The 26,015-nt window shown below is 37.5% G+C and overlaps 1 protein-coding gene across 2 annotated transcripts in view; it reads left to right on the top strand.

The window, feature by feature from the left end:
* Nucleotides 1-26,015, top strand: part of PAK2 (p21 (RAC1) activated kinase 2) — a 126,738-nt gene that overhangs the window by 83,015 nt on the left and 17,708 nt on the right. For both annotated transcript variants that reach the window (XM_036875151.2, XM_057501485.1), the window contains exons 8-12: nucleotides 1,029-1,092; nucleotides 2,022-2,070; nucleotides 2,566-2,678; nucleotides 23,183-23,300; nucleotides 25,470-25,569. In XM_036875151.2, the coding sequence (XP_036731046.2) occupies nucleotides 1,029-1,092; nucleotides 2,022-2,070; nucleotides 2,566-2,678; nucleotides 23,183-23,300; nucleotides 25,470-25,569 (444 nt within the window). The remainder of the gene's footprint in view (nucleotides 1-1,028; nucleotides 1,093-2,021; nucleotides 2,071-2,565; nucleotides 2,679-23,182; nucleotides 23,301-25,469; nucleotides 25,570-26,015) is intronic.

The raw sequence follows: 26,015 nt of genomic DNA, 5'->3' as shown, positions 1-26,015 counted from the left end.
CACTTAGGTTGCTTCCATATCTTAGCTATTGTAAATAATACTGTGATAACCATAGGGGTGCATATGTCTTTTTGAATCTAAGAAGTTGTTTTCTTAGGTAAATTCCTAGGAGTGGAATTCCCAGGTCAAATGGTATTTCTATTTTTAGTTTTTTGAGGAACCTCCATATTGCTTTCCACAATGGTTGAACTAGCTTACATTCCCACCAGCAGTGTACAAGGGTTCCCCTTTCTCTGCATCCTCACCAGCATTTGTTGTTCCTAGTCTTTTCTATGTCTGATATGAGGTGATATCTCATTGTGGTTTTAATTTCCATTTCCCTAATAATCAGCAATGTGGAGCATCTTTTCATTTGCCTGTTGGCCATCTGAATTTCTTCTTTGAATATGAGTTATGGTTTTATGTACAACATTCTTTAAAACCTGTTTCTTAGTTGTGACTTTGTGAACTTTCCTAAAACAGACATGTAATTAGTTCATATTAGAGTAGAGTAATCTTGTAGTAATAAGTGGTTTCCTAAATATATTGAAAGATAGATGGTACATGGGAAAAGTCAGAAAAGCCACTTCGAATTACTCATTTGAATATTGTTTATATATATTTCTGATAGTAAGTTGTTTTATAATTTATTGTTAGTTTAACACATTTCAGTGCAGTATGAAAAGTCAGAAGACCAATTTGTCCTTTCCCCAGAAATTTCCCAGTTTGGAGACTGAATATCCCGTGCCATGAGAACCCACTAACTCAGGCAGACTAGTACAGTTTTAAAGTACTAGTACTAGTCACTTTAGAGTGTGATCATTTTTGAGAAAGTGATCAGAAAATCAAGGCATTAGTTAGGATGTCTAAGCTAAATGGAAATGTGTCTTCTGATACTTTATTACTGTACTTTCTTTAGTGCCTTTTGTTTGAAATATACATTATTTTTGAAACATTTCATTAAAAAGAATCATGACATGAGAATTAATTTATGATTTGAAAATGTATGACCAACTTCTGACTTTGTGTTGTTGTTTTGTTTAAAATAGGAACTATTGTGAGCATAGGTGACCCTAAGAAAAAATACACAAGATATGAAAAAATTGGACAAGGGTAAGTATTTATTAAGTATGTATTACATATAAGTAAGTATGTATTACCACAATATTAAATAGTCCATAGGTATACACTGTTATATCTCTTCTGCCTGCTCTCTTTGCCTGCTGACATTGAACGCTTAGAGTATTCTATGAGTGGTATTTTGGACATGTATAAATAAGTAATGTATTTATTTCTAGGTGCTATTAAAAAACTGTACTACTTAACAATGACTGTTCATCGTTTCTTGAATGTTATTTCCCATTGGTGGTAAGAGAGTATATGAGTGGGAAAATTGTCCATTAAATACATAAAAGGCATAAGAATATCTGCTACAAGATTATAGGCACTGAAAATAGGCATTTTAATCACATCATTAAGTATTGATCTTTGAGTCTGCTGATGTTCTGATTTTGTCCAGTAATTTATATTTTTAAGCTACACTAACTATTCTGGGAGCAGGTGAACATCTTAAATTTTTAATGTTGTTAATCTATGGAAAGTATTCTGTGAATTTAGAAAGAGCTGAAGTCTTTTTTGAAAACTTAATTTTTTAAACTAATTTCAGTTGTAGCACTGATTTTAATAACAAAAAAATTGAAAATCATCTTCATATTCCTGAGCATAATAGGTAAATTATAATATATTTAATAATATATATATAATAATGACTGTGAGTGAATAAGAACAACACCTCTCCAATGTTGAAATAAAGAAGCAAATTGCAGAAAAATACATAAAATGAAACCATTTTATATGAAACTTAAAAATTGTTAAATACATTTGGCATACACATGTGTCCTTTGTAGTTAAAGTAGAGAAATGTATGGAAATTATGCACATCAAATACAGAATAGACACCAAATGCAGACTAAAGTCTTTAGATGTTAAAAATTATAGTGATTTTGAAACCTTAAATCTGGTTGTTTCTTTTTTCCCTTTAGGGCCTCTGGTACAGTTTTCACTGCTACTGATGTGGCACTGGGACAGGAGGTACTACGGACTTTTCATACTTCTGGGTGTTACCAATAGCTTTTAGTATAGGAGGAAACTAGGTAAACCTAAGAAATAATTAATAGTGATCTCTTTCTGAGTTGCATATACTGAAAGAATCAGTCTATGTAATTTTATAGCACTTTTCTTATTAAGGGGGAAAAAGAAGGAATTATGCATTGAGTTTCATCAATAAGCAAATACTTATAAAATTATTTTCCCAGCTTGGAATGAAAAGAGGATTAATTCCTGGTACTGGGCTTACCCTGGGTTGGTTAATCAGCTTCAAGAGAAACCTAAAAATATTTAGGCTCTGTGTTTTACAAAGCCTTGTGCATAGGCAATGTGGAAGTGAAAGTACTACATTTGAGTAAGTTATAATTTCATTGTATAATATGTGTTTTAAAAATTAAATTATTAACTGATTGGTGTTTGTGCTTTTTCTAAGAGAATTGGGGGACTTGTTCTAATTTTTTTTAATTGTTTCCATTATAGGTTGCTATCAAACAGATTAATTTACAGAAACAGCCAAAGAAGGAATTGATCATTAATGAGATACTGGTGATGAAAGAATTAAAGAATCCTAACATAGTTAACTTCTTGGACAGGTAAATATGAAAATTTCTTAAACATTGGGACAAATATGTAGAAATTTTAAAGTCTCATCGTTTTGGGAGCTAGCCACTTCAGTTAGGATAGCATAGAATATCAATGCTGAAAAGTAAGCTAGGAGGAGGAGGAGAGGTAAAAATAGTACATTGCAGTTTAGCAGGTTGTTTTTCTACATTGGTATCACCTGGCAAGTGAGGGAAGACAGTTCACTGAAGGACATTATTGCTGGTGCCCATATTAATTACAAATAATCAGAAGGAGAGACATTAAGGAAAGGTTGGGTGTGATTCATGTCTTGAATGTCTAACGTGACTGGGCACACAGTTTTTAAACTTTCAGATCAATTTTTATTTCAAATGCTGTCATGGATAAATAGTATGTTGATTAAAACCTCATTTAACTTAGGAACTGATACTAAATGACAGAACAAAAAGAATAGAAAATAATATATCTTACAACAATGTCATACCTTTTTAAGCAATTACACACATGTGAATTAAAAACAGAAAGGTAAGTCAATAATAGTGGGGATTAAAAATGGCAGCGTGAGAGGAGAGACAGAGGCTTCCTCCTAAAACCATATACAATTAGAAAATATAGTTGTTGCAATGAATCCTGAGAGAGCAACAGGAAAGAGGACTGCGCCAGACTGCACAAACCTGGAGAAAAGAGCAGACCTCACGGTACAGGGTAACATACCAGAGCCATGGCCCAGTGGGACCCAAGCCCTTCCCCGACCCCACTTCACAGGCGGAAGTAAGAGAAACGGAACAGGGAGGAAGTGGAAGGCCTGGGACTGCTGAATACCTAGCTCTAGAGATCTGCTCTGGGAGCACAAACCTACATTTCATGGTGCTTTCATGACACTAGTGTGATTATGGGGTTGGAAAACTAATACAGACAGAATTCCTGGAGAGACTGAGATTCCAGCTGCTTGTGGAAAGCAGGGATCCATATCCGGCTGCTCTAGGACAAAAGCTTATACCTGTGTGCTTGGCCCACTGGTTCAGGCAGTGGAGACAGGCATAGCAGCTGGGAAGCAGGAAACAGCTCTTTGCTCCCCCCAGGCACCAATACCGCTCCCCTGCAACCCTTGACATTGCTTCAGGGGCTGAGCAGCTCCAGAGTAGAGCTTCTGGACACTAGAGGCTGCCATATACAAATATGAAACGCCAAAGAAACCTGGTCCAGAGTGAAATTGTTAATACAACTCCCAAGAAAGATTTAAATGACCTGGACTTTGTGACTCTTCCTGAAAGGGAGTTCAAAATAAAAATCATCAACATGCTGATGGAGGGATGGAAAGACATCCAAGAACTCAAGAAAAATGAATTCAGGTTGGAGATCCAATTGTTGAAGAGCATGATGGAGGGTGTTAAAAGCAGGTTGGATACGGTGGAGGAGATGATGAATGAAATAGAAACTAGAGACGAGGAATAGAAGCTGAGGCACAGAGAGAAAAAAGGATCTCTAAGAATGAAAGAATATTGAGAGAACTGTGTGACCAATCCAAATGGAACAATATTCACATTATAGGGATACCAGTAGAAGAAGAGAGAGAGAAAGGGATACAAAGTGTCTTGGAGGAGGTAGTTGCTGAAAACTTCCCCAATCTGGGGAAGAAGATATTCTCTCAGGCCATGGAGGTGCACAGATCTCCCAACACAAGGGACCCAAGAAAGACAACACCAACACATACAGTAATAAAATTGGCAAAGATCAAGGATAAGGACAGACTATTAAAAGCAGCCAGGGAGAGAAATAAGATCACATACAAAGGACACCCCATCAGGCTAACATCAGACTTCTCAGCAGAAACCTTACAGGCCAGAAAGGAGTGGCATGATGTATTTAATGCAATGAAGCAGAAAGGCCTGCAACCAAGATTACTTTATCCAGCAAGATTATCATTTAAATTTGAAGGAGGGGTTAGACAATTTCCAGGTAAGCAACAGCTGAGAGAATTTACCTCCCACAGACCATCTCTACAGTCTATTTTGGAGGGACCGCTATAGATGGAAGCGTTCCTAAGGTTTGATAGCTGTCACCAGAGGTAATAAAACCACAGTAAAGAAAGTAGAACAGCTAATTACTAAGCAAATGCAAAATTTAAAAAACTGTCCCCGAAGTCAATCAAGGTACAGACAAAGAATGCAGAATATGATACCAAATATATAAAGAATGGAGGAGGAAAAGGAGGAGAAAAGAAAAAAGAACCTTTAGATTGTGTTTGTAAAAGCATATTAAATGAGTTAAGTTAGACTCTTAGATATTAGGAAATTAACCTTGAACCTTTGGTAACCACGAATCTAAAGCCTGCAATGGCAGTAAGTACATATGTTTCAATAATCACCCTAAATGTAAATGGACTGAATGCACCAATCAAAAGACACAGAGTAATAGATTGGATAAAAAAGCAATACCCATCTTATGCTGCTTACAAGAGACTCACCTCAAACCCAAAGACATGCACAGACTAAAATTCAAGGGATGAAAAAAGATATTCCATGCAAACAACAGGGAGAAAAAAGCAGGTGTTGCAGTACTAGTATCAGGCAAAATAGACTTCAAAACAAAGTAACAAGAGATAAAGAAGGACATTACATAATGATAAAAGGGTCAATCCAACAAGAGGATATAACCATTATAAATATATATGCACCCAGTACAGGAGCACCAGCATATGTGAAACAAATACTCATAGAATTAAAAGAGGAAATAGAATGCAATGTACTCATTTTAGGAGACTTCAACACACCACTCACTCCAAAGGATAGATCCACCAGACAGAAAATGAGTAAGGACACAGAGGCACTGAACAACACACTAGAACAGATGGACCTAATAGACATCTATAGAACTCTACATCCAAAAGCAACAGGATACACTTTCTTCTCAAGTGCACATGGAACATTCTCCAGAATAGATCACATACTAGGACACAAAAAGAGCCTCAGTAAATTCCAAAAGATTGAAATCCTACCAACCAACTTTTCAGACCACAAAGGTACAAAACTAGAAATAAATTGTACAAAGAAAGCAAAAAGGCTCACAAACACATGGAGGCTTAACAACATGCTCCTAAATAATCAGTGGATCATTGACCAAATTAAAATAGAAATCAAGCAATATATGGAAACAAGTGACAACAACAACACAATGCCCCAACTTCTGTGGGACGCAGCGAAAGCAGTCTTAAGAGGAAAGTATATAGCAATCCAGGCATATTTAAAGAAGGAGGAACAATCCCAATTGAATAGTCTAAAGTCACAATTATCAAAATTGGAAAAAGAAGAACAAATGAGGCCTAAAGTCAGCAGAAGGAGGGACATAATAAAGATCAGAGAAAACTATAATAGCAATTATATTACAGATATGATTATAGGTGATTTTCTTTTTCCCACATTTAATTTATTTAGAATGGGGAAAAGATAACATATTGTTAGACTTTAACCCTAATTAGGGGAGCCATGTTCATAGAAATAAAATTTTGAGTTACATTCCCCTGTATTGTATTTTATTTTTTTATATCAATAATCTGTGGTGTTTATTCTTATTCACTTTTTTTACTCTATCAAATACATTTATTTTATTTATTTATTTTAATGATTTTTATTAAGGTATTATTGATATACATGCTTATGAAGGTTTCACATGAGAAAACAATGTGCTTACTACATTGACCCATATTATCTAGTTCCCCCATGCCCCATTGCAGTCACTGTCCATCAATGTAGTAAGATGCCACAGAGTCACTACTTATCTTCTCTGTGCTACACTGTCTTCCCCATGATCTCCCCACACCATGTGTGCCAATCATAATACCCCTCAATCCCCTTCTCCCTCCCTCCCCACCCGCCCTTGAATAACCCTCCCCTTTGGTAACCACTAGTCCCTTCTTGGAGTCTCTGAGTCTGCTGCTGTTTTGGTGCTTCTCTTTCTCCACCTGGCTTATTTCACTGAGCATATCTTCGAGCTCCAACCATGCTGTTGCAAATGTGAGGATTTGTTTCTTTCTTATGGCTGAATAGCATTCCATTGTGTATATGTACCACCTCTTCTTTATCCATTCATCTACTGATGGACACTTAGGTTGCCTCAATATCATGGCTATTGTAAATAATGCTGCAATAAATATAGGGGTGCATATGTCTTTTTGAATCTGAGAAATTATATTCTTTGGGTTAATTCCTAAGAGTGGAATTCCTGGGTTGAAAGGTATTTCTATTTTTAGTTTTTTGACGAACCTCCGTATTGCTTTCCACAATGGTTGAACCAGCTTACATTCCCACCAGCAGTGTAAGAGGTTTCCCCATTCTCTGCATCCTCACCAGCATTTGTTGTTCTTAGTCTTTTTGATAACTGGCCATCCTAACTGGTGTGAAGTAACATCTCATTGTGGTTTTTATTTGCATTTTCCTAATAATTAGTGATGCGGAGCATCTTTTCATGTGCCTGTTGACCATCTGAATTTCTTCTTTGGAGAATTGTCTTTTCATATCTTCTGCCCATTTTGTTAATAGGGTTATTTGCTTTTTTGCTTGTTGAGGCATGTGAGTTCTTTATATATTTTGGTTGTTAATCCCTTGTCAGTTAAGTCATTTACAAATATATTCTCTCATATTGTAGGATGCCTTTTTGTTCTGTTGATGGTGTCCTTTGCTGTACAGAAACTTTTTAGTTTGATGTAATCCCTTGTATTCATTTTTGCTTTTGTTTCTCTTGCTCAAAGAGGTGCACCCAGGAAAAGGTTGCCCATGTTTATATTCAGGAGATTTTTGCCTATGTTTTCTTCTAAGAGTTTTATGGTTTCATGACCTACATTCAGGTCTTTGATCCATTTTGAGTTTACTTTTGTGTATGGCATTAGACAGTAATCCAGTTTCATTCTCTTGCATGTAGCTATCCACTTTTGCTAGCACCAGTTGAAGAGGCTGTTGTTTCCCCATTTTATATCCAGGGTTCCTTTATCATATATTAATTGACTATATATGCTTGGGTTTATATCTGAGCTCTCTATACTGTTCCATGGGTCTATGGTTCTGTTCTTGTACCAGTACCAAATTGTCTTGATAACTGTGGCTTTGTAGTAGAGCTTGAAGTTTGGGAGCATAATCCCCCCAGCTTTATTCATCCTTCTCAGGATTGCTTTGGCTATTCGGGGTCTTTTGTGGTTCCATATGAATTTTAGAATAATTTGCTCTAGTTTGTTGAAAAATGCTGCTGGTATTTTATAGGAATTGCATTCAATGTATAGATTGCTTTAACAGGATGGCCATTTTGACAATATTGATTCTTCCTAGCCATGAGCACAGGATGTATTTCCTTTCCTTGGTGTCTTCAATTTCTCTCATGAGTTTCTTGTAGTTTTCAGAGTATAGGTCTTTTACTTCCTTGGTTAGGTTTATTCCTAGATATTTTATTACTTTTGATGTAGTTGAAATGGAATTGTTTTCCTGATTTCTCTTTCTGCTAGTTCATCATTGGTGTATAGGAATGTAACAGATTTCTGTGTATTAATTTTGTATCCTGCAACTTTGCTGAATTCAGATATTAGTTCTACTAGATTTGGAATCGAGTCTTTAGAGTTTTTTCTGTACAATATCATGTCATCTGCAAACAGTGACAGTTTAAATACTTTACCAATCTGGATGCCTTTTATATCTTTGTTTTGTCTGATTGCCTTGGCGAGCACCTCCAGAACAATGTTAAATGAAAGTGGAGAGAGTGGGCATCCATGTCTTGTTCCTGATCTTAAAGGAAAGGCTTTCAGCTTCTCACTGTTAAGTATGATGTTGGCTATGGTTTTGTCATGTATGGCCTTTATTATGTTGAGGTACTTGCCCTCTATACCCATTTTGTTGAGAGTTATTATCATGAATGGATGTTCAATTTTGTCAAATGCTTTTTCAGCATCTATAAAGATGATCATGTGGTTTTTATCTTTCTTTTTGTTAATGTGGTGGACGATGATGATGGATTTTCTAATACTATATCATCCTTGCATCCCTGGGAAGAATCCCACTTGATCATGGTGTATGATCCTCTTGATGTATTTTTTTTTTTTTTTTTTTTGTGAGGGCATCTCTCATATTTATTGATCAAATGGTTGTTAACGACAATAAAATTCTGTATAGGGGAGTCCATGCTCAATGCACAATCATTAATACACCCCAAGCCTAATTTTCGTCAGTCTCCAATCTTCTGAGGCATAACAAACAAGTTCTTACATGTAGAACAAATTCTTACATAGTGAATAAGTTACACAGTGAACAGTACAAGGGCAGTCATCACAGAAACTTTCGGTTTTGCTCATGCATTATGAACTATAAACAATCAGTTCAAATATGAATACTCATTTGGTTTTTATACTTGATTTATATGTGGATACCACATTTCTCTCTTTATTATTATTATTTTTAATAAAATGCTGAAGTGGTAGGTAGATACGAGATAAAGGTAGAAAACAGAGTTTAGTGTTGTAAGAGAGCAAATGTAGATGATCAGGTGTGTGCCTGTAGACTATGTGTTAATCCAAGCTAGATGAGGGCAATAAAACATCCACGTATGCAGAAGATTTCTCTCAGAACAGGGGGGGTGAGGTTCTAAGCCTCACCTCTGTTGATCCCCAATTTCTCACCTGATGACCCCCCTGCGACTGTGCCTGTCTTAGGTTGTTCCTCCCTTGAGGAATCTTACCCGTCTCTGGCTAACCAGTCATCTTCCGGGGCCATACAGGGAAATGTAAAGTTGGTAAGTGAGAGAGAGGCAATATTGTTTGAAATGGTTAGCTTTTTACTTCTTTGCAGATTTATGCCCTGTGGGTTTTATGCCCAGCATTTGTCTTGAGGTATCTTTACCACTTGGAAGAATTATGATACTCAGTAAATTTGATATGAGGCACGAATTCTATTTAAGGGTTGTAATTAGGAAGGAAGAAGAAAAGCTATAGAAGTAGCAGGCGGAAGAAAACATGGGAAGATTGATTATTTCTTTGACATATCTTCTTGTAGAGTAACTTCAGCATGTATAGGTTTTAAACTACTAATTAAATTGTGCACACACATTAACATAATAGGAGTATAGTTACATAACCAAAGCATACCTGTAATTACCAGCCATCTCCAGTGAAACCAAGAAAACCAGTTAGGCACCTTAGGCATTTGTGAAAACTTATCTATGATATGGTGGATATTGTCCAACTGAACTTGAACAGTCTGAGAGAATTCAGACAAATTAAAACAACCCATTCCTGGGGAATGTTCACATCCCTTATGTTCTTTTAACAGTAAATAGTCTGTAGTTGTAAGATTTTGGAGCGCTACAATTTGCACTTCTCCTAATTCTTGGTTGAGTTCCAACAGTATAGATCCAGTCAAACTTGTTGTTTTACTGTATGCACAGGCCAGCTTAGATATCTCCTTCCTCATTCCCATGGCAAGTCCAGGAACTGGTGGGATGAGTGCATCTACAGCTGTAGCAGTGCGTGGATCTTTGTTGGGGTTTTTTGATGATCATCTTCTGGCATGAGTCTTCCAGAGAGTACTGATGTTGGAAGTTCTCTTTCATATCGTATCTTATTTCATTTTCGGGGTAGCCCAATTAGGCTTTGATCTTCTGTATAAACGCAAACAGACCCTTTGCCTACACTTTGATATGCCCTTTATACCCTTGTGTAGAACTCATTGGAGGTTACCACACAGGAACTGCCCCTTTTTTTTTTTTTTTTTTTTGGTATCACTAATCTACACTTACATGACGAATATTATGTTTACTAGGCTCTCCCCTATACCAGGTCTCCCCTATAAACCCCTTTACAGTCACTGTCCATCAGCATAGCAAAATGTTGTAGAATCACTACTTGCCTTCTCTGTGTTGTACAGCCCTCCCTTTTCTCCTACCCCCCCATGCATGTTAATCTTAATACCCCCCTTCTTCTCCCCCCCTTATCCCTCCCTACCCACCCATCCTCCCCAGTCCCTTTCCCTTTGGTACCTGTTAGTCCATTCTTGAGTTCTGTGATTCTGCTGCTGTTTTGTTCCTTCAGTTTTTCCTTTGTTCTTATATTCCACAGATAAGTGAAATCATTTGGTATTTCTCTTTCTCCGCTTGGCTTGTTTCACTGAGCATAATACCCTCCAGCTCCATCCATGTTGCTGCAAATGGTTGGATTTGCCCTTTTCTTATGGCTGAGTAGTATTCCATTGTGTATATGTACCACATCTTCTTTATCCATTCATCTATCGATGGACATTTAGGTTGCTTCCAATTCTTGGCTATTGTAAATAGTGCTGCAATAAACATAGGGGTGCATCTGTCTTTCTCAAACTTGATTGCTGTGTTTTTAGGGTAAATTCCTAGGAGTGCAATTCCTGGGTCAAATGGTAAGTCTGTTTTGAGCATTTTGATGTACCTCCATACTGCTTTCCACAATGGTTGAACTAACTTACATTCCCACCAGCAGTGTATGAGGGTTCCCCTTTCTCCACAGCCTCGCCAACATTTGTTGTTGTTTGTCTTTTGGATGGCAGCCATCCTTACTGGTGTGAGGTGATACCTCATTGTAGTTTTAATTTGCATTTCTCTGATAATTAGCGATGTGGAGCATCTTTTCATGTGTCTGTTGGCCATCTGTATTTCTTTTTTGGAGAACTGTCTGTTCAGTTCCTCTGCCCATTTTTTAATTGGGTTATTTGTTTTGTGTTTGTTGAGGCGTGTGAGCTCTTCATATATTCTGGATGTCAAGCCTTTATCGGATGTGTCATTTTCAAATATATTCTCCCATACTGTAGGGATCCTTTTTGTTCTATTGATGGTGTCTTTTGCTGTACAGAAGCTTTTCAGCTTAATATAGTCCCACTTGTTCATTTTTGCTGTTGTTTTCCTTGCCCGGGGAGATATGTTCAAGAAGAGGTCACTCATGTTTATGTCTAAGAGGTTTGTGCCTATGTTTTCTTCCAAGAGTTTAATGGTTTCATGGCTTACATTCAGGTCTTTTATCCATTTTGAGTTTACTTTTGTATATGGGGTTAGACAATGGTCCAGTTTCATTCTCCTACATGTAGCTGTCCAGTTTTGCCAGCACCACCTGTTAAAGAGACTGTCATTTCGCCATTGTATGTCCATGGCTCCTTTATCAAATATTAATTGAGCATATATGTCTGGGTTAATGTCTGGATTCTCTAGTCTGTTCCATTGGTCTGTGGCTCTGTTCTTGTGCCAGTACCAAATTGTCTTGATTACTATGGCTTTATAGTAGAGCTTGAAGTTGGGGAGTGAGATCCCCCCTACTTTATTCTTCTTTCTCAGGATTGCTTTGGCTATTCGGGGTCTTTGGTGTTTCCATATGAATTTTTGAATTATTTGTTCCAGTTCATTGAAGAATGTTGCTGGTAGTTTCATAGGGATTGCATCAAATCTGTATATTGCTTTGGGCAGGATGGCCATTTTGACGATATTAATTCTTCCTAGCCACGAGCATGGGATGAGTTTCCATCTGTTAGTGTCCCCTTTAATTTCTCTTAAGAGTGACTTGTAGTTTTCAGAGTATAAGTCTTTCACTTCTTTGGTTAGGTTTATTCCTAGGTATTTTATTTTTTTTGGTGCAATTGTGAATGGAGTTGTTTTCCTGATTTCTCTTTCTGTTGGTTCATTGTTAGTGTACAGGAAAGCCACAGATTCCTTGTGTTGATTTTGTATCCTGCAACTTTGCTGTATTCCGATATCAGTTCTAGTAGTTTTGGGGTGGAGTCTTTAGGGTTTTTTATGTACAGTACCATGTCATCTGCAAATAGTGACAGTTTAACTTCTTCTTTACCAATCTGGATTCCTTGTATTTCTTTATTTTGTCTGATTGCCGTGGCTAGGACCTCCAGTACTATGTTAAATAACAGTGGAGAGAGTGGGCATTCCTGTCTAGTTCCCGATCTCAGAGGAAATGCTTTCAGCTTCTCGCTGTTCAATATAATGTTGGCTGTGGGTTTATCATAGATGGCCTTTATTATGTTGAGGTACTTGCCCTCTATTCCCATTTTGCTGAGAGTTTTTAACATGAATGGATGTTGAACTTTGTCAAATGCTTTTTCAGCATCTATGGAGATGATCATGTGGTTTTTATCTTTCTTTTTGTTGATGTGGTGGATGATGTTGATGGACTTTCGAATGTTGTACCATCCTTGCATCCCTGGGATGAATCCCACTTGGTCATGGTGTATGATCCTTTTGATGTATTTTTGAATTCGGTTTGCTAATATTTTGTTGAGTATTTTTGCATCTACGTTCATCAGGGATATTGGTCTGTAGTTTTCTTTTTTGGTGGGGTCTTTGCCTGGTTTTGGTATTAGGGTGATGTTAGCTTCATAGAATGAGTTTGGGAGTATCCCCTCCTCCTCTATTTTTTGGAAAACTTTAAGGAGAATGGGTATTATGTCTTCCCTGTATGTCTGATAAAATTCCGAGGTAAATCCATCTGGCCCGGGGGTTTTGTTCTTTGGTAGTTTTTTTATTACCACTTCAATTTCATTGCTGGTAATTGGTCTGTTTAGATTTTCTGTTTCTTTCTGGGTCAATCTTGGAAGGTTGTATTTTTCTAGGAAGTTGTCCATTTCTCCTAGGTTTCCCAGCTTGTTAGCATATAGGTTTTCATAGTATTCTCCAATAATTCTTTGCATTTCCGTGGGGTCCGTCGTGATTTTTCCTTTCTCGTTTCTGATACTGTTGATTTGTGTTGACTCTCTTTTCTTCTTGATAAGTCTGGCTAGAGGCTTATCTATTTTGTTTATTTTCTCGAGGAACCAGCTCTTGGTTTCATTGATTTTTGCTATTGTTTTATTCTTCTCAATTTTATTTATTTCTTCTCTGATCTTTATTATGTCCCTCCTTCTGCTGACCTTAGGCCTCATCTGTTCTTCTTTTTCCAATTTCGATAATTGTGACATTAGACCATTCATTTGGGATTGCTCTTCCTTTTTTAAATATGCTTGGATTGCTATATACTTTCCTCTTAAGACTGCTTTTGCTGTGTCCCACAGAAGTTGGGGCTTAGTGTTGTTGTTGTCATTTGTTTCCATATATCGCTGGATCTCCATTTTGATTTGGTCATTGATCCATTGATTATTTAGGAGCGTGTTGTTTAGCCTCCATGTGTTTGTGAGCCTCTTTGCTTTCTTTGTACAGTTTATTTCTAGTTTTATGCCTTTGTGGTCTGAAAAGTTGGTTGGTAGGATTTCAATGTTTTTGAATGTACTGAGGCTCTTTTTGTGTCCTAGTATGTGATCTATTCTGGAGAATGTTGCATGTGCACTTGAAAAGAATGTGTATCCTGTTGCTTTTGGTTGTAGAGTTCTGTAGATGTCTGTTAGGTCCATCTGTTCTAGTGTGTTTTTCAGTGCCTCTGTGTCCTTACTTATTTTCTGCCCAGTGGATCTATCCTTTGGGGTGAGTGGTGTGTTGATGTCTCCTAGAATGAATGCATTGCAGTCTATATCCCCCTTTAGTTCTGTTAGTATTTGTTTCACATATGCTGGTCCTCCTGTGTTGGGTGCATATATATTTAGAATGGTTATATCCTCTTGTTTGACTGAGCCCTTTATCATTATGTAGTGTCCTTCTTTATCTCTTGTTACTTTCTTTGTTTTGAAGTCTATTTTGTCTGATATTAGTACTGCAACCCCTGCTTTCTTCTCACTGTTGTTTGCTTGAAATATGTTTTTCCATCCCTTGACTTTTAGTCTGTACATGTCTTTGGGTTTGAGGTGAGTTTCTTGTAAGCAGCATATAGATGGGTCTTGCTTTTTTATCCATTCTGTTACTCTGTGTCTTTTGATTGGTGCATTCAACCCATTAACATTTAGGGTGACTATTGAAAGATATGTACTTATTGCCATTGCAGGCTTTAGATTCATGGTTACCAAAGGTTCAAGGTTAGCCTCTTTAGTATCTTACTGCCTAACTTAGCTCACTTATTGACCTGTTATATACACTGTCTGGAGATTCTTTTCTTCTCTCCCTTCTTGTTCCTCCTCCTCGATTCTTCATATGTTGGGTGTTTTGTGCTGTGCTCTTTCTAGGAGTGCTCCCATCTAGAGCAGTCCCTGTAAGATGTTCTGTAGAGGTGGTTTGTGGAAAGCGAATTCCCTCAGCTTTTGTTTGTCTGGGAATTGTTTAATCCCACCATCATATTTGAATGATAGTCGTGCTGGATACAGTATCCTTGGTTCAAGGCCCTTCTGTTTCATTGTATTAAATATATCATGCCATTCTCTTCTGGCCTGTAGGGTTTCTGTTGAGAAATCTGATGTTAGCCTGATGGGTTTTCCTTTATAGGTGACCTTTTTCTCTCTAGCTGCCTTTAAAACTCTTTCCTTGTCCTTGATCTTTGCCATTTTAATTATTATGTGTCTTGGTGTTGTCCTCCTTGGATCCTTTCTGTTGGGGGTTCTGTGTATTTCCGTGGTCTGTGTGATTATTTCCTCCCCCAGTGTGGGGAAGTTTTCAGCAATTATTTCTTCTAAGATACTTTCCATCTCTTTTCCTCTCTCTTCTTCGTCTGGGACCCCTATAATACGGATATTGTTCCTTTTGGATTGGTCACACAGTTCTCTTAATATTGTTTCATTCCTGGAGATCCTTTTGTCTCTCTCTATGTCAGCTTCTATGTGTTCCTGTTCTCTGATTTCAATTCCATCAATGGCCTCTTGCATTCTATCCATTCTGCTTATAAACCCTTCCAGAGTTTGTTTCATTTCTGCGATCTCCTTTCTGGCATCTGTGATCTCCTTCCGGACTTCATCCCATTTCTCTTGCGTATTTCTCTGCATCTCTTTCAGCATGTTTATGATTCTTATTTTGAATTCTTTTTCAGGAAGACTGGTTAGGTCTGTCTCCTTCTCTGGTGTTGTCTCTGTGATCTTTGTCTGCCTGTAGCTTTGCCTTTTCATGGTGATAGGAATAGTCTGCAGAACTGGGACGAGTGACGGCTGGAAGAACTTCCCTTCTTGTTGGTTTGTGGCCCTCCTCTCCCCCTTCGTGAGGCGCTGGGTTCTCTCAGGTGTGGATGTGGTCTGGATATTGTCCCGTGTCCTCTGGTCTTTATTCTAGGAAGGATTGTCTTTGTTATATTTTCATAGATATATGTGGTTTTGGGAGGAGATTTCCGCTGCTCTACTCACGCCGCCATCTTCTGCCCCTCCGATCCCTCTTGATGTATTTTTGAATTCAGTTTGCTAATATTTTGTTGAATATTTTTGTATCTATGTTCATCAGGGATATTGGACTGTAATTTACTTTTTTTGTGCTGTCTTGGCCTGGTTTGGTATTAGAGTGATGCTGGCCTTGTAGAATGAGTTTGGAAGTATTCCCTCTGCTCCTACATTTTGGAAAACTTTAAGGAGGATTGGTATTACGTCTTCACTAAATGTTTGATAAAAATTCAGCAGTGAAACCATCTGGCCAAGGGTTTTGTTCTTAGGTAGTTTTTTGATTAACAATTCAATTTCGTTACTGGTAATTCGTCTGTTCAGATTTTCTGTTTCTTTCTGGGTCAGCTTTGGAAAGTTGTCTTTTTAAAAAATTTCTCCATTTCTTCTAGGTTATCCAGTTTGTTAGCATATAATTTTTCATTGTATTCCCTAATATTTATATTTCTATGATGTCTGTAGTAATTTTTCCTTTCTCATTTCTGATTCAGTTTATGTGTACAGACTCCCTTCTTTGCTTGAAAAGTCTGGCTAGGGGTTTATCTGTTTTGTTGATTTGATCTTTCATTGATCTTTCTATTGTTTTATTCTTCTTGATTTTATTTATTTATGCTCTGATCTTTATTACATCCCTCCTCCTACTGACTGTGGGTCTCATTTGTTCTTTTTTTTTTTTTTTGTATCATTGATCTACAATTAAATGAAGGACATTATGTTTACTAGGCTCCCCCCTTCACCAAGTCCCCCCCACATCCCCGTTCACAGTCACTGTCCATCAAAATAGTAAGATGCTGTAAAATCACTACTTACCTTCTCTGTGTTGCACAGCCCTCCCCGTGCCCTCCCCACACTATACATGCTGATCGTAATGCCCCCGTTCTTTTTCCCCGCCCTTATCCCTCCCTTCCCACCCATCCTTCCCAGTCTCTTTCCCTTTGGTAACTGTTAGTCCATTCGTGGGTTCTGTGATTCTGCTGCTGTTCTGCTCCTTCAGTTTTCCTTTGTTCTTATACTCCACATATGAGTGAAATCATTTGGTACTTGTCTTTCTCTGCCTGGCTTATTTCACTGAACATAATACCCTCTAGCTCCATCCATGTTGTTGCAAATGGTAGGATCTATTTTTTTCTTATGGCTGAATAATATTCCATTGTGTATATATACATCTTCTTTATCCATTCATCTACTGATGGATATTTAGGTTGCTTCCATATCTTGGCTATTGTAAATAGTGCAGTGATAAACATAGGGGTGCATCTGTCTTTTTCAAACTGGAGTGCTGCATTCTTAGGGTAAATTCTTAGGAGTGGAATTCCTGTGTCAAATGGTATTTCTATTTTGAGCATTTTGAGGAACCTCCATAATGCTTTCCACAATGGTTGCACTAATTTACATTCCCACCAGCAGTGTAGGAGGGTTCCCCTTTCTCCACAACTTCGCCAACATTTGTTGTTGTTTGTCTTTCGATGATGGCGATCCTTACTGGTGTGAGGTGATATCTCACTGTGGTTTTAATTTGCATTTCTCTGATGACAAGTGATGTGGAGTATCTTTTCATGTGTCTGTTGGCCATCTGAATTTCTTCTTTAGAGAACTGTCTATTCAGCTCCTGTGCCCATTTTTTGATTGGATTATTTGCTTTTTATTCGTTGCGGTGTGTGAGCTCTTTATATATTTTGGATGTCAACCCTTTATCGGATCTGTCATTTATGAATATTATGAATATATTCTTCAATACTATATGATACCTTTTTGTTCTATTGATGGTGTCCTTTGCTGTACCGAAGCTTTTTCATTTGATATAGTCCCACTTGTTCATTTTTGCTTTTGTTTCCCTTGCCTGGGGAGATATGTTCATGAAGAAGTCACTCATGTTTATGTCCATGAGATTTTTGCCTATGTTTTTTTCTAAGAGTTTTATGGTTTCATGTCTTACATTCAGGTCTTTGATCCATTTCGAATTTGCTTTTGGGTATGGGGTTCAACAGTGATCCAGTTTAATTATTTCTCTTACATGTAGCTGTCCAGTTTTGCCAGCACCATCTGTTGAAGAGACTGTCTTTTCCCCATTGCATGTCCATGGCTCCTTTTTCATATATTAATTGACCATATATGTTTGGGTTAATGTCTGGAGTCTCTATTCTGTTCCACTGGTCTGTGGCTCTGTTCTTGTGCCAGTACCAAATTGTATTGATTACTGTGGCTTTGTAGTAGAGCTTGAAGTTGGGGAGCAAGATCCCCCCCACTTTATTCTTCCTTCTCAGGATTGCTTTGGCTATTCGAGGACTTTGGTGGTTCCATATGAATTTTTTAACTATTTGTTCCAGTTCATTGAAGAATGCTGTTAGTAATTTGATAGGGATCGCATCAAATCTGTATATTGCTTTGGGCAGGATGGCCATTTTGACGATATTAATTCTTCCTAGCCAAGAGCATGGGATGAGATTCCATTTGTTAGTGTTCTCTTTAATTTATCTTAAAACTGTCTTATAGTTTTCAGGGTATAGGTCTTTCACTTCCTTGGTTAGGTTTATTCCTAGGTATTTTTTCTTTTTGATGCTATTGTGAATGGAATTGTTTTCCTGATTTCTCTTTCTATTAGTTAATTTTTGGTATATAGGAAAGCCACAGATTTCTGTTTGTTAATTTTGTATCCTGCAACTTTGCTGAATTCCGATACTAGTTCTAGTAGTTTTGTAGTGGAGCCTTTAGGGTTTTTTATGTACAATATCATGTCATGTGCAAATAGTGACAGTTTGACTTCTTTACCAATCTGGATTCCTTGTATTTCTTTGTTTTGTCTAATTGCCGTGGCTAGGACCTCCAGTACTATGTTGAATAACAGTGGGGAGAGTGGGCATCCCTATCTTGTTCCCGATCTCAGAGGAAAAGCTTTCAGCCTCTCGCTGTTCAGTATGATGTTAGTTGTGTGTTTATCATATATTGCCTTTATTACGTTGAGGTACTTGCCCTCTGCGCCCATTTTGTTGAGAGTTTTTATCATGAATGGATGTTGAATTTTGTCCAATGCTTTTTCAGCATCTATAGAGATGATCATGTGGGTTTTGTCCTTCTTTTTGTTGATGTGGTGGATGATGTTGATGGATTTTCGAATGTTGTACCATCCTAGCATCCCTGGGATGAATCCCACTTGGTCATGGTGTATGATCCTTTTGATGTATTTTTCATTCAGTTTGCTAATATTTTGTTGAGTATTTTTGCATCTACGTTCATCAGGAATATTGGTCTGTAGTTTTCTCTTTTGGTGGGGTCTTTGCCTGGTTTTGGTATTAGGGTGATGTTAGCTTCATAGAATGAGTTTGGGAGTATTCCCTCCTCTTCTGTTTTTTGGAAAACTTTAAGAGAATGGGTATTATGTCTTCTTTGTATGTCTGATAAAATTTCGAAGTAAATCCATCTGACCTGGGGATTTTGTTCTTGGGTAGTTTTTTTGATTACTGATTCAATTTTGTTGCTGGTAATTGGTTTGTTTAAATTTTCTATTTCTTTCTGGGTCATTCTGGGAAGGTTGTATTTTTCTAGGAAGTTGTCCATTTCTCCTAGGTTTTCCAGCTTGTTAGCATATAGGTTTTCATAGTAGTCTCTAATAATTCTTTGTATTTCTGTGGGGTCCATCGTGATTTTTCCTTTCTCATTTCTGATTCTGTTGATGTGTGTTGACTCTCTTTTTCTCTTAATAATTCTGGCTAGATGCTTATCTATTTTGTTTATTTTCTCGAGGAACCAGCTCTTGGTTTCATTGATTTTTTTCTGTTGTTTTATTCTTCTCAATTTTATTTATTTCTTCTCTGATCTTTATTATGTTCCTCCTTCTGCTGGCCTTAAACCTTATTTGTTCTTCTTTTTCCAATTTCGATAATTGTGACATTAGACTATTCATTTGGGATTGTTCTTCCTTCTTTAAATATGCCTGGATTGCTATATACTTTCCTCTTAAGACTGCTTTTGCTGCGTCCCACAGAAGTTGGGGCTTAGTGTTGTTGTTGTCATTTGTTTCCATATATCGCTGGATCTCCATTTTAATTTGGTCATTGATCCATTGATTATTTAGGAGCATGTTGTTAAGCCTCCATGTGTTTGTGAGCCTTTTTGCTTTCTTTGTACAATTTATTTCTAGTTTTATGCCTTTGTGGTCTGAAAAGTTGGTTGGTAGGATTTCAATGTTTTTGAATGTACTGAGGCTCTTTTTGTGGCCTAGTATGTGGTCTATTCTGGAGAATGTTGCATGTGCACTTGAGAAGAATGTGTATCCTGTTGCTTTTGGTTGTAGAGTTCTGTAGATGTCTATTAGGTCCATCTGTTCTAGTGTGTTGTTCAGTGCCTCTGTGTCCTTACTTATTTTCTACCCGGTGTATCTATCCTTTGGGGTGAGTGGTGTGTTGAAGTCTCCTAGAATGAATGCATTGCAGTCTATATCCCCCTTTAGTTCTGTTAGTATTTGTTTCACATATGCTGGTGCTCCTGTGTTGGGTGCATATATATTTAGAATGGTTATATCCTCTTGTTGGACTGAGCCCTTTATCATTATGTAGTGTCCTTCTTTATCTCTTGTTACTTTCTTTGTTTTGAAGTCTATTTTGTCTGATATTAGTACTGCAACCCCTGCTTTCTTCTCACTGTTGTTTGCTTGAAATATGTTTTTCCATCCCTTGACTTTTAATCTGTGCGTGTCTTTGGATTTGATGTGAGTCTCTTGTAAGCAACGTATAGATTGATCTTGTTTTTTATCCATTCTATTACTCTGTGTCTTTTGATTGGTGTATTCAGTCCATTTATATTTACGGTGATTATTGAAAGATATGTACTTATTGCCATTGCAGGCTTCAGATTCATGGTTACCAAAGGTTCAAGCTTAGCTTCTTTACTACCTTACTGTGTAACTTAACTCATTTATTGAGCTATTATGAGCACAGTCTGATGATTATTTCTCTCCCTTCTTATTCCTCCTCCGTTCTTCATATGTTGAGTGTTTTTTTCTGTGCTCTTTTTAGGAGTAGTGTTCCCATGTAGAGCAGTCCCTCTAAAATTGCCTGTAGAGGTGGTCTGTGGGAGGCAAATTCCCTCAATTTTTGCTTGTCTGGGAATTGTTTAATCCCTCCTTCATATTTAAATGATAATCGTGCTGGGTGCAGTATCCTTGGTTCAAGGCCCTTCTGTTTCATTGCATTAAATATATCATGCCATTCTCTTCTGGCCTGTAAGGTTTCTGCTGAGAAGTCTGATGATAGCCTGATGGTTTTCCTTTGTATGTGATCTTTTATCTCTCTTTGGCTGCTTTTAATAGTCTGTCTTTATACTTGATCTTTGCTATTTTAATTATTATATGTGTTGGTGTTGTCTTCCTGGGGTCCCTTGTGTTGGGAGATCTGTGTACCTCCATGGCCTGAGAGCCTATCTCCTTCCCCAGATTGGGGAAGTTTTCAACAATGACCTCCTCAAAGACACTTTCTATCCCTTTTTCTCTCTTTTCTTCTTCTTCTAGTACCCTTATAATGTGAATATTGTTCTGTTTGGATTTGTCACACAGTTCTCTTAATATTCTTTCATTCCTAGAGATCCTTTTTTCTGTCTGTGCCTCAGCTTCTTTTTATTACCCTTCTCTAATTTCTATTTCATTTATTGTTTCCTCCACTGTATCTAATCTGCTTTAAAAAACCGTCCTTTGTATTCCATAATGATTGGAATTCCTGCTGGAATTCATTCCTGAGTTCTTCAATATTTTTCTGTTCCTCTTTGAGCATGTTTATGATTTTTATTTTGAAATCTCTTTCAGGAAGATTGACAAGGTCAATTTCATTTGATCCTCTTTCAGGTGTTTGAGGGATGTTTGTTTAAACCAGTTTCCTTTGACATTTCTTTTTTTTTTTTGGTGCTCTCTAGCGCCCAGAAGCTCTACTTTTTGGAGCTGCTTGGTCCCTTGAGTGATGTGAGGGTCGCAGGGGAGTGTGCTGTTGCCTGAGGGGAGGATAGAGCTGTTTCCTGCTTCCTGGCTGTTATGCCTGTCTCCACTGCCAGAACCAGTAGGCCGAACACATAGGCGTAAGCCTCTATGCTTTGTGTTTGTAGTTGCCATAGGTGGGGCTTCCCTCTGGCTGGCCTGACACAGGGGCCGGGGCCGCCAGTTTGCAAGCCAGGTGCCGGCTGGCAGGGTGGAAGTCACAGCAGACTGTGTATCACAGTGGGGAGCCTTGGAGCAGTGTATCCAGCCCGGGGGATGGACCACCTGTAGTTACTGAAAGTTCCCAACCTGTTGGGCTGAATGCGCCCAGACAATTTTGTCCACCTGTCCTTTCTCCTGAATAGTAAGCTCTGTGTAATCCTTGCCCCTTTAGCAGCCCTCTTGCTGTTAGGAAGTCTCTTAGACTGCCAGCCTTTCTTTGTCCCAGAGCAGCCACATATGGATCCCTGTTTTCCACAATTAGCTAGAATCTCAGCCTCTCCAGGTATTCCGCCTGTTTTAGCTTTCCAACCTCACTAATCACCAGAGCACCATGCAATGTAGGTTCGTGCTCCCAGAGCAGATCTCCAGGGTTAGGTCAGCAGTCCCAGGTCTCCACTTACTCCCCACCCTGTTTCTCTTCCTCCCGCCAGTGACCTGGGGTGGGTGAAGAGCTTGGGTCTTGCTGAATCATGGCTTTGGTACCTTACCCTGTTCTTTGAGGTCTGTACTTTTCTTCAGGTGTATGCAGTCTGGTGCAGCCTTCTTTCCTGTTGCTCTTTCAGGATTAGGTGTATTAATTATATTTTTGTATTATATGTGTTTTTAGGAGGAGGTCTCTGTCTCACCTCTTACACTGCCATCTTTAATCCTAGTCCATTCCCCTATATTTTAAAATACCATTTCAAGTTAGTAGGTGTGGTGGAGATAAGCCGTTAAGTTTTGGAGTCAGTTAGACTTGGCATGAGATTCTGATTATGTCACACTAGCTCTGTGACTTTGGATGAGACACTTAACCTTTGCAAACCTCTGTGTCTTCATCTGTTGAACAGAATGAATAATTCCTACCTTATAGCATTTAATTGGAATAACCTATGTATACACTCAAAATTTAAAGGGATTCAAAGAAATCAGAATTACTTTCATTTTATTTCTGTGATGTTACATGGCAACTTAACAGTTTTCCTCCTTGCTCTCAAAGCTATCCGCTTTTTTATTAGGATGCCTAACGTTTGACTTCCTTGGCATAGAGTGCCATGTGTTTAAAAAGAAGTAAAAATGTGAGTGTACATGTGTTTTAAAATAAGTAAAAATGTGAGTGTATTTTGTGTGCTCTTTTTTTTAGTTACCTGATGGGAGATGAATTGTTTGTGGTGATGGAGTACCTTGCTGGGGGGTCACTGACTGATGTTGTAACAGAAACCTGCATGGATGAAGCCCAGATAGCTGCTGTATGCAGAGAGGTGAGTGTACTTCCTTTTTGATAAGTTATGGTGATAAGTGGTTAGCAAAAGATGAAAAGGGGGACATTTTTTTGCACAAGTAGTTTTTATTGTGCCATATATTTTCATTATACACATACTCTGCAAGTTATCCATATCATTTCATCCTACATGAGAGTTTCAACCCTTTCCTTCAGATATAAGATAATTCTGGAATGCAGAGCTCAACTTGGAGGTAAACTTCAGTGGGGTAATACTGTAATTTATCATCCAAGCCAGGATACTTTTGAGAGTGACTTGGGATGCCATTAAAAATACACCACTCAACAGTGGGAACAAGGACTGTCTCAGGCAAAGCAGAACACATTTTCACTGAGTCTACTTCTGGCTTTAATGATCTCGTTGAAGGTGAAGAAACTGATTATTTCTTGATATTCATAATGAATTTCTTGACATACTGTTTGCTTAAGCCAGTAGAATTCTGCCAGGTTGTCTAAATCTAAGCCAAAAACAAGCCTGCCATCTTCCTCTAATCTTTTTCTACAGATGAGGTTTAGATTAAAGACTTAATTACTGTCAGTGAAACTGATACTACTTCCTTCCTGAGTCCTGGGAATCATTGTCATTTCTTAGGACTATTGTGGTTTCTGTGATTTGGTTTTCATAATTTTTAGTGATAGTTGAACAAAGTTTATAATTGTCTTAGGTAAGAACAGTATATATGGTATAGCATGGAGAATTTAGTCAGTGATTCTGTAACATTTTTCTGTGTTGACAGATAGTAACCACACTAGTGAGGGTGAGGATTTAATAATATGGGTAACTGTTGAACCACTGTGTTGTATATTTGAATCCAATAAAGACTTTGTATCAACAGTACTTCAATAAAAAAGAAAAAAAAGAAGAGTATATGTTTTCCTTTTTCAACTTTTATTATGATGTTTAAAAAACTATTGAAAAATTTTAGTCAGTTATGTTCCACCAAAGGTAGCCTCTGTGGTTATTTCAGGAGGGAATGACGTAAGCACTCTTTAATAGTCATAAATATGATATATTAAAAACCGTGATATCCTTTAACAAAGAATGTTTAGTCACTTAAAAGCTGATAAAAAGTTAACAAGGATTTAATTTATACTTTATTTGTTTTCTAATATATTTTTTTCCTAATTGATAAAACATTGTTTCAGGAGTTCTCATGACCAGTTTGTTTCTATGTCTTTGTACAAGTATTTTTCCGGGGACTTGCTCTTTTCAGGAATCTGCTTAAATGTTTGATAAATGTAATGCAGTAATACAGTTTATATGGGTTTTTTTTCCTTGAATGAATAATAAAATATTTTGAATTAAAATTTTAGTTGCTATTAATAATGTGCAGACTTTAGTTTTACTCTGCTGGGGGTAAGAAATAAAACACTTTTTCCAAGCTTGCAGTTTACACATAGTTTATATTAAAAAACATAGAGGAAAAGCAGGTTTCAAAAATCTAATCTCATCCTTGTGTTCAGAAAAGGGAGTTTTTCCTCAGTTTGAAGTCAGTGCTTTCTGAAACATGGTGCAAGAGGAAAGCTTTTCTTTCATCAGTGGGGCCTAGGTTGTAGATACAGCTTTATGTAAAATCCACCATATAAGAAATGAAGAAAATGTCCTACATTGCATTGATGAACAGCTGGGGTGGAACCATAGCACCCAAGATCTTACCCACTTTTCATTTCTTTCATTGATCAGACTTCTGATTATCTCATATTCAAATGGAATGATCACAAGTTTATCCATTACTGTTGAAATGATTTCTAAAGGGCTTGAGCTTGTTTATCAAGCATAACTTTAAGCATTTAAACTTAAAAGTCCTAGAAATTATATGGGCCTACCTGTCATAAATGAGAATGCTGAAGGCTGAGTTATATTCTTAGGGTTTTAAATGATCTGTGCAGAGATATAGGACTAGAGAAGACATAATTTAATAATTGTCTCTTGGAAAGATCAGAGGGTGGAGGGGAGGGGCCCTAATTAATTAAGGTGTCTAATTTTCATAACTTTGTACATGGGAGGATGTTTTCTGCTTATAAATGTAAATATTGGTGTGTCTTTTGCTGGATACTAGAAACAGTGCTTAGGCCGTCAGTACTACATGTGAACCTCCCTTAGACTTTTCAGGGACTGTTTCATTGACAGGTGTTTTTTTCTGTTCAGTGTTTACAGGCATTGGAGTTTTTACATGCTAATCAAGTGATTCACAGAGACATCAAAAGTGACAATGTGCTTTTGGGAATGGAAGGATCAGTTAAACTTAGTGAGTAACAAATGAACAAATAATATTTATTTATTCTTTAATGTAATGTCTGCTTTTGTTTAAGTAAAAGCTTCTGCTATTAACCTTTTTATGGTTTAATATATGTTGGGGAGGGAGAATAGTGGTAAAGAATATTGACTCTGAACTGGGCAGCTTGATTTTAAATAGCAAAATAGTTGCTACTTGCTGAATAATTTTGGGCAAGTCAGTTCTCTGTGTCTGTTTTTTTATTTGTATGATAAAGAAAATAATAGCACCTATCTCAGAGAATTCTTCTGTGTATTAATAATGGAGAGCACTAAGTAACAGTCCCCTGGGACTTTTGTAATGTTGGTGTTGTCTTCCAAAGATAAACTTAAATTTGTCTCTGTCATCTGTTAGGGTAGATTTTTTTCCATGCTGTTGCAGTTGCCTTTGAACTTGGTAGACTGTGGCCCAGTCAGGGT

Source organism: Manis pentadactyla, chromosome 1, assembly GCF_030020395.1.
Source record: "Manis pentadactyla isolate mManPen7 chromosome 1, mManPen7.hap1, whole genome shotgun sequence".
Lineage (NCBI taxonomy): Eukaryota > Metazoa > Chordata > Mammalia > Pholidota > Manidae > Manis > Manis pentadactyla.
Note: the sequence above shows the minus strand (reverse complement) of the source record. Positions and strands in the feature narration are given on the sequence as shown.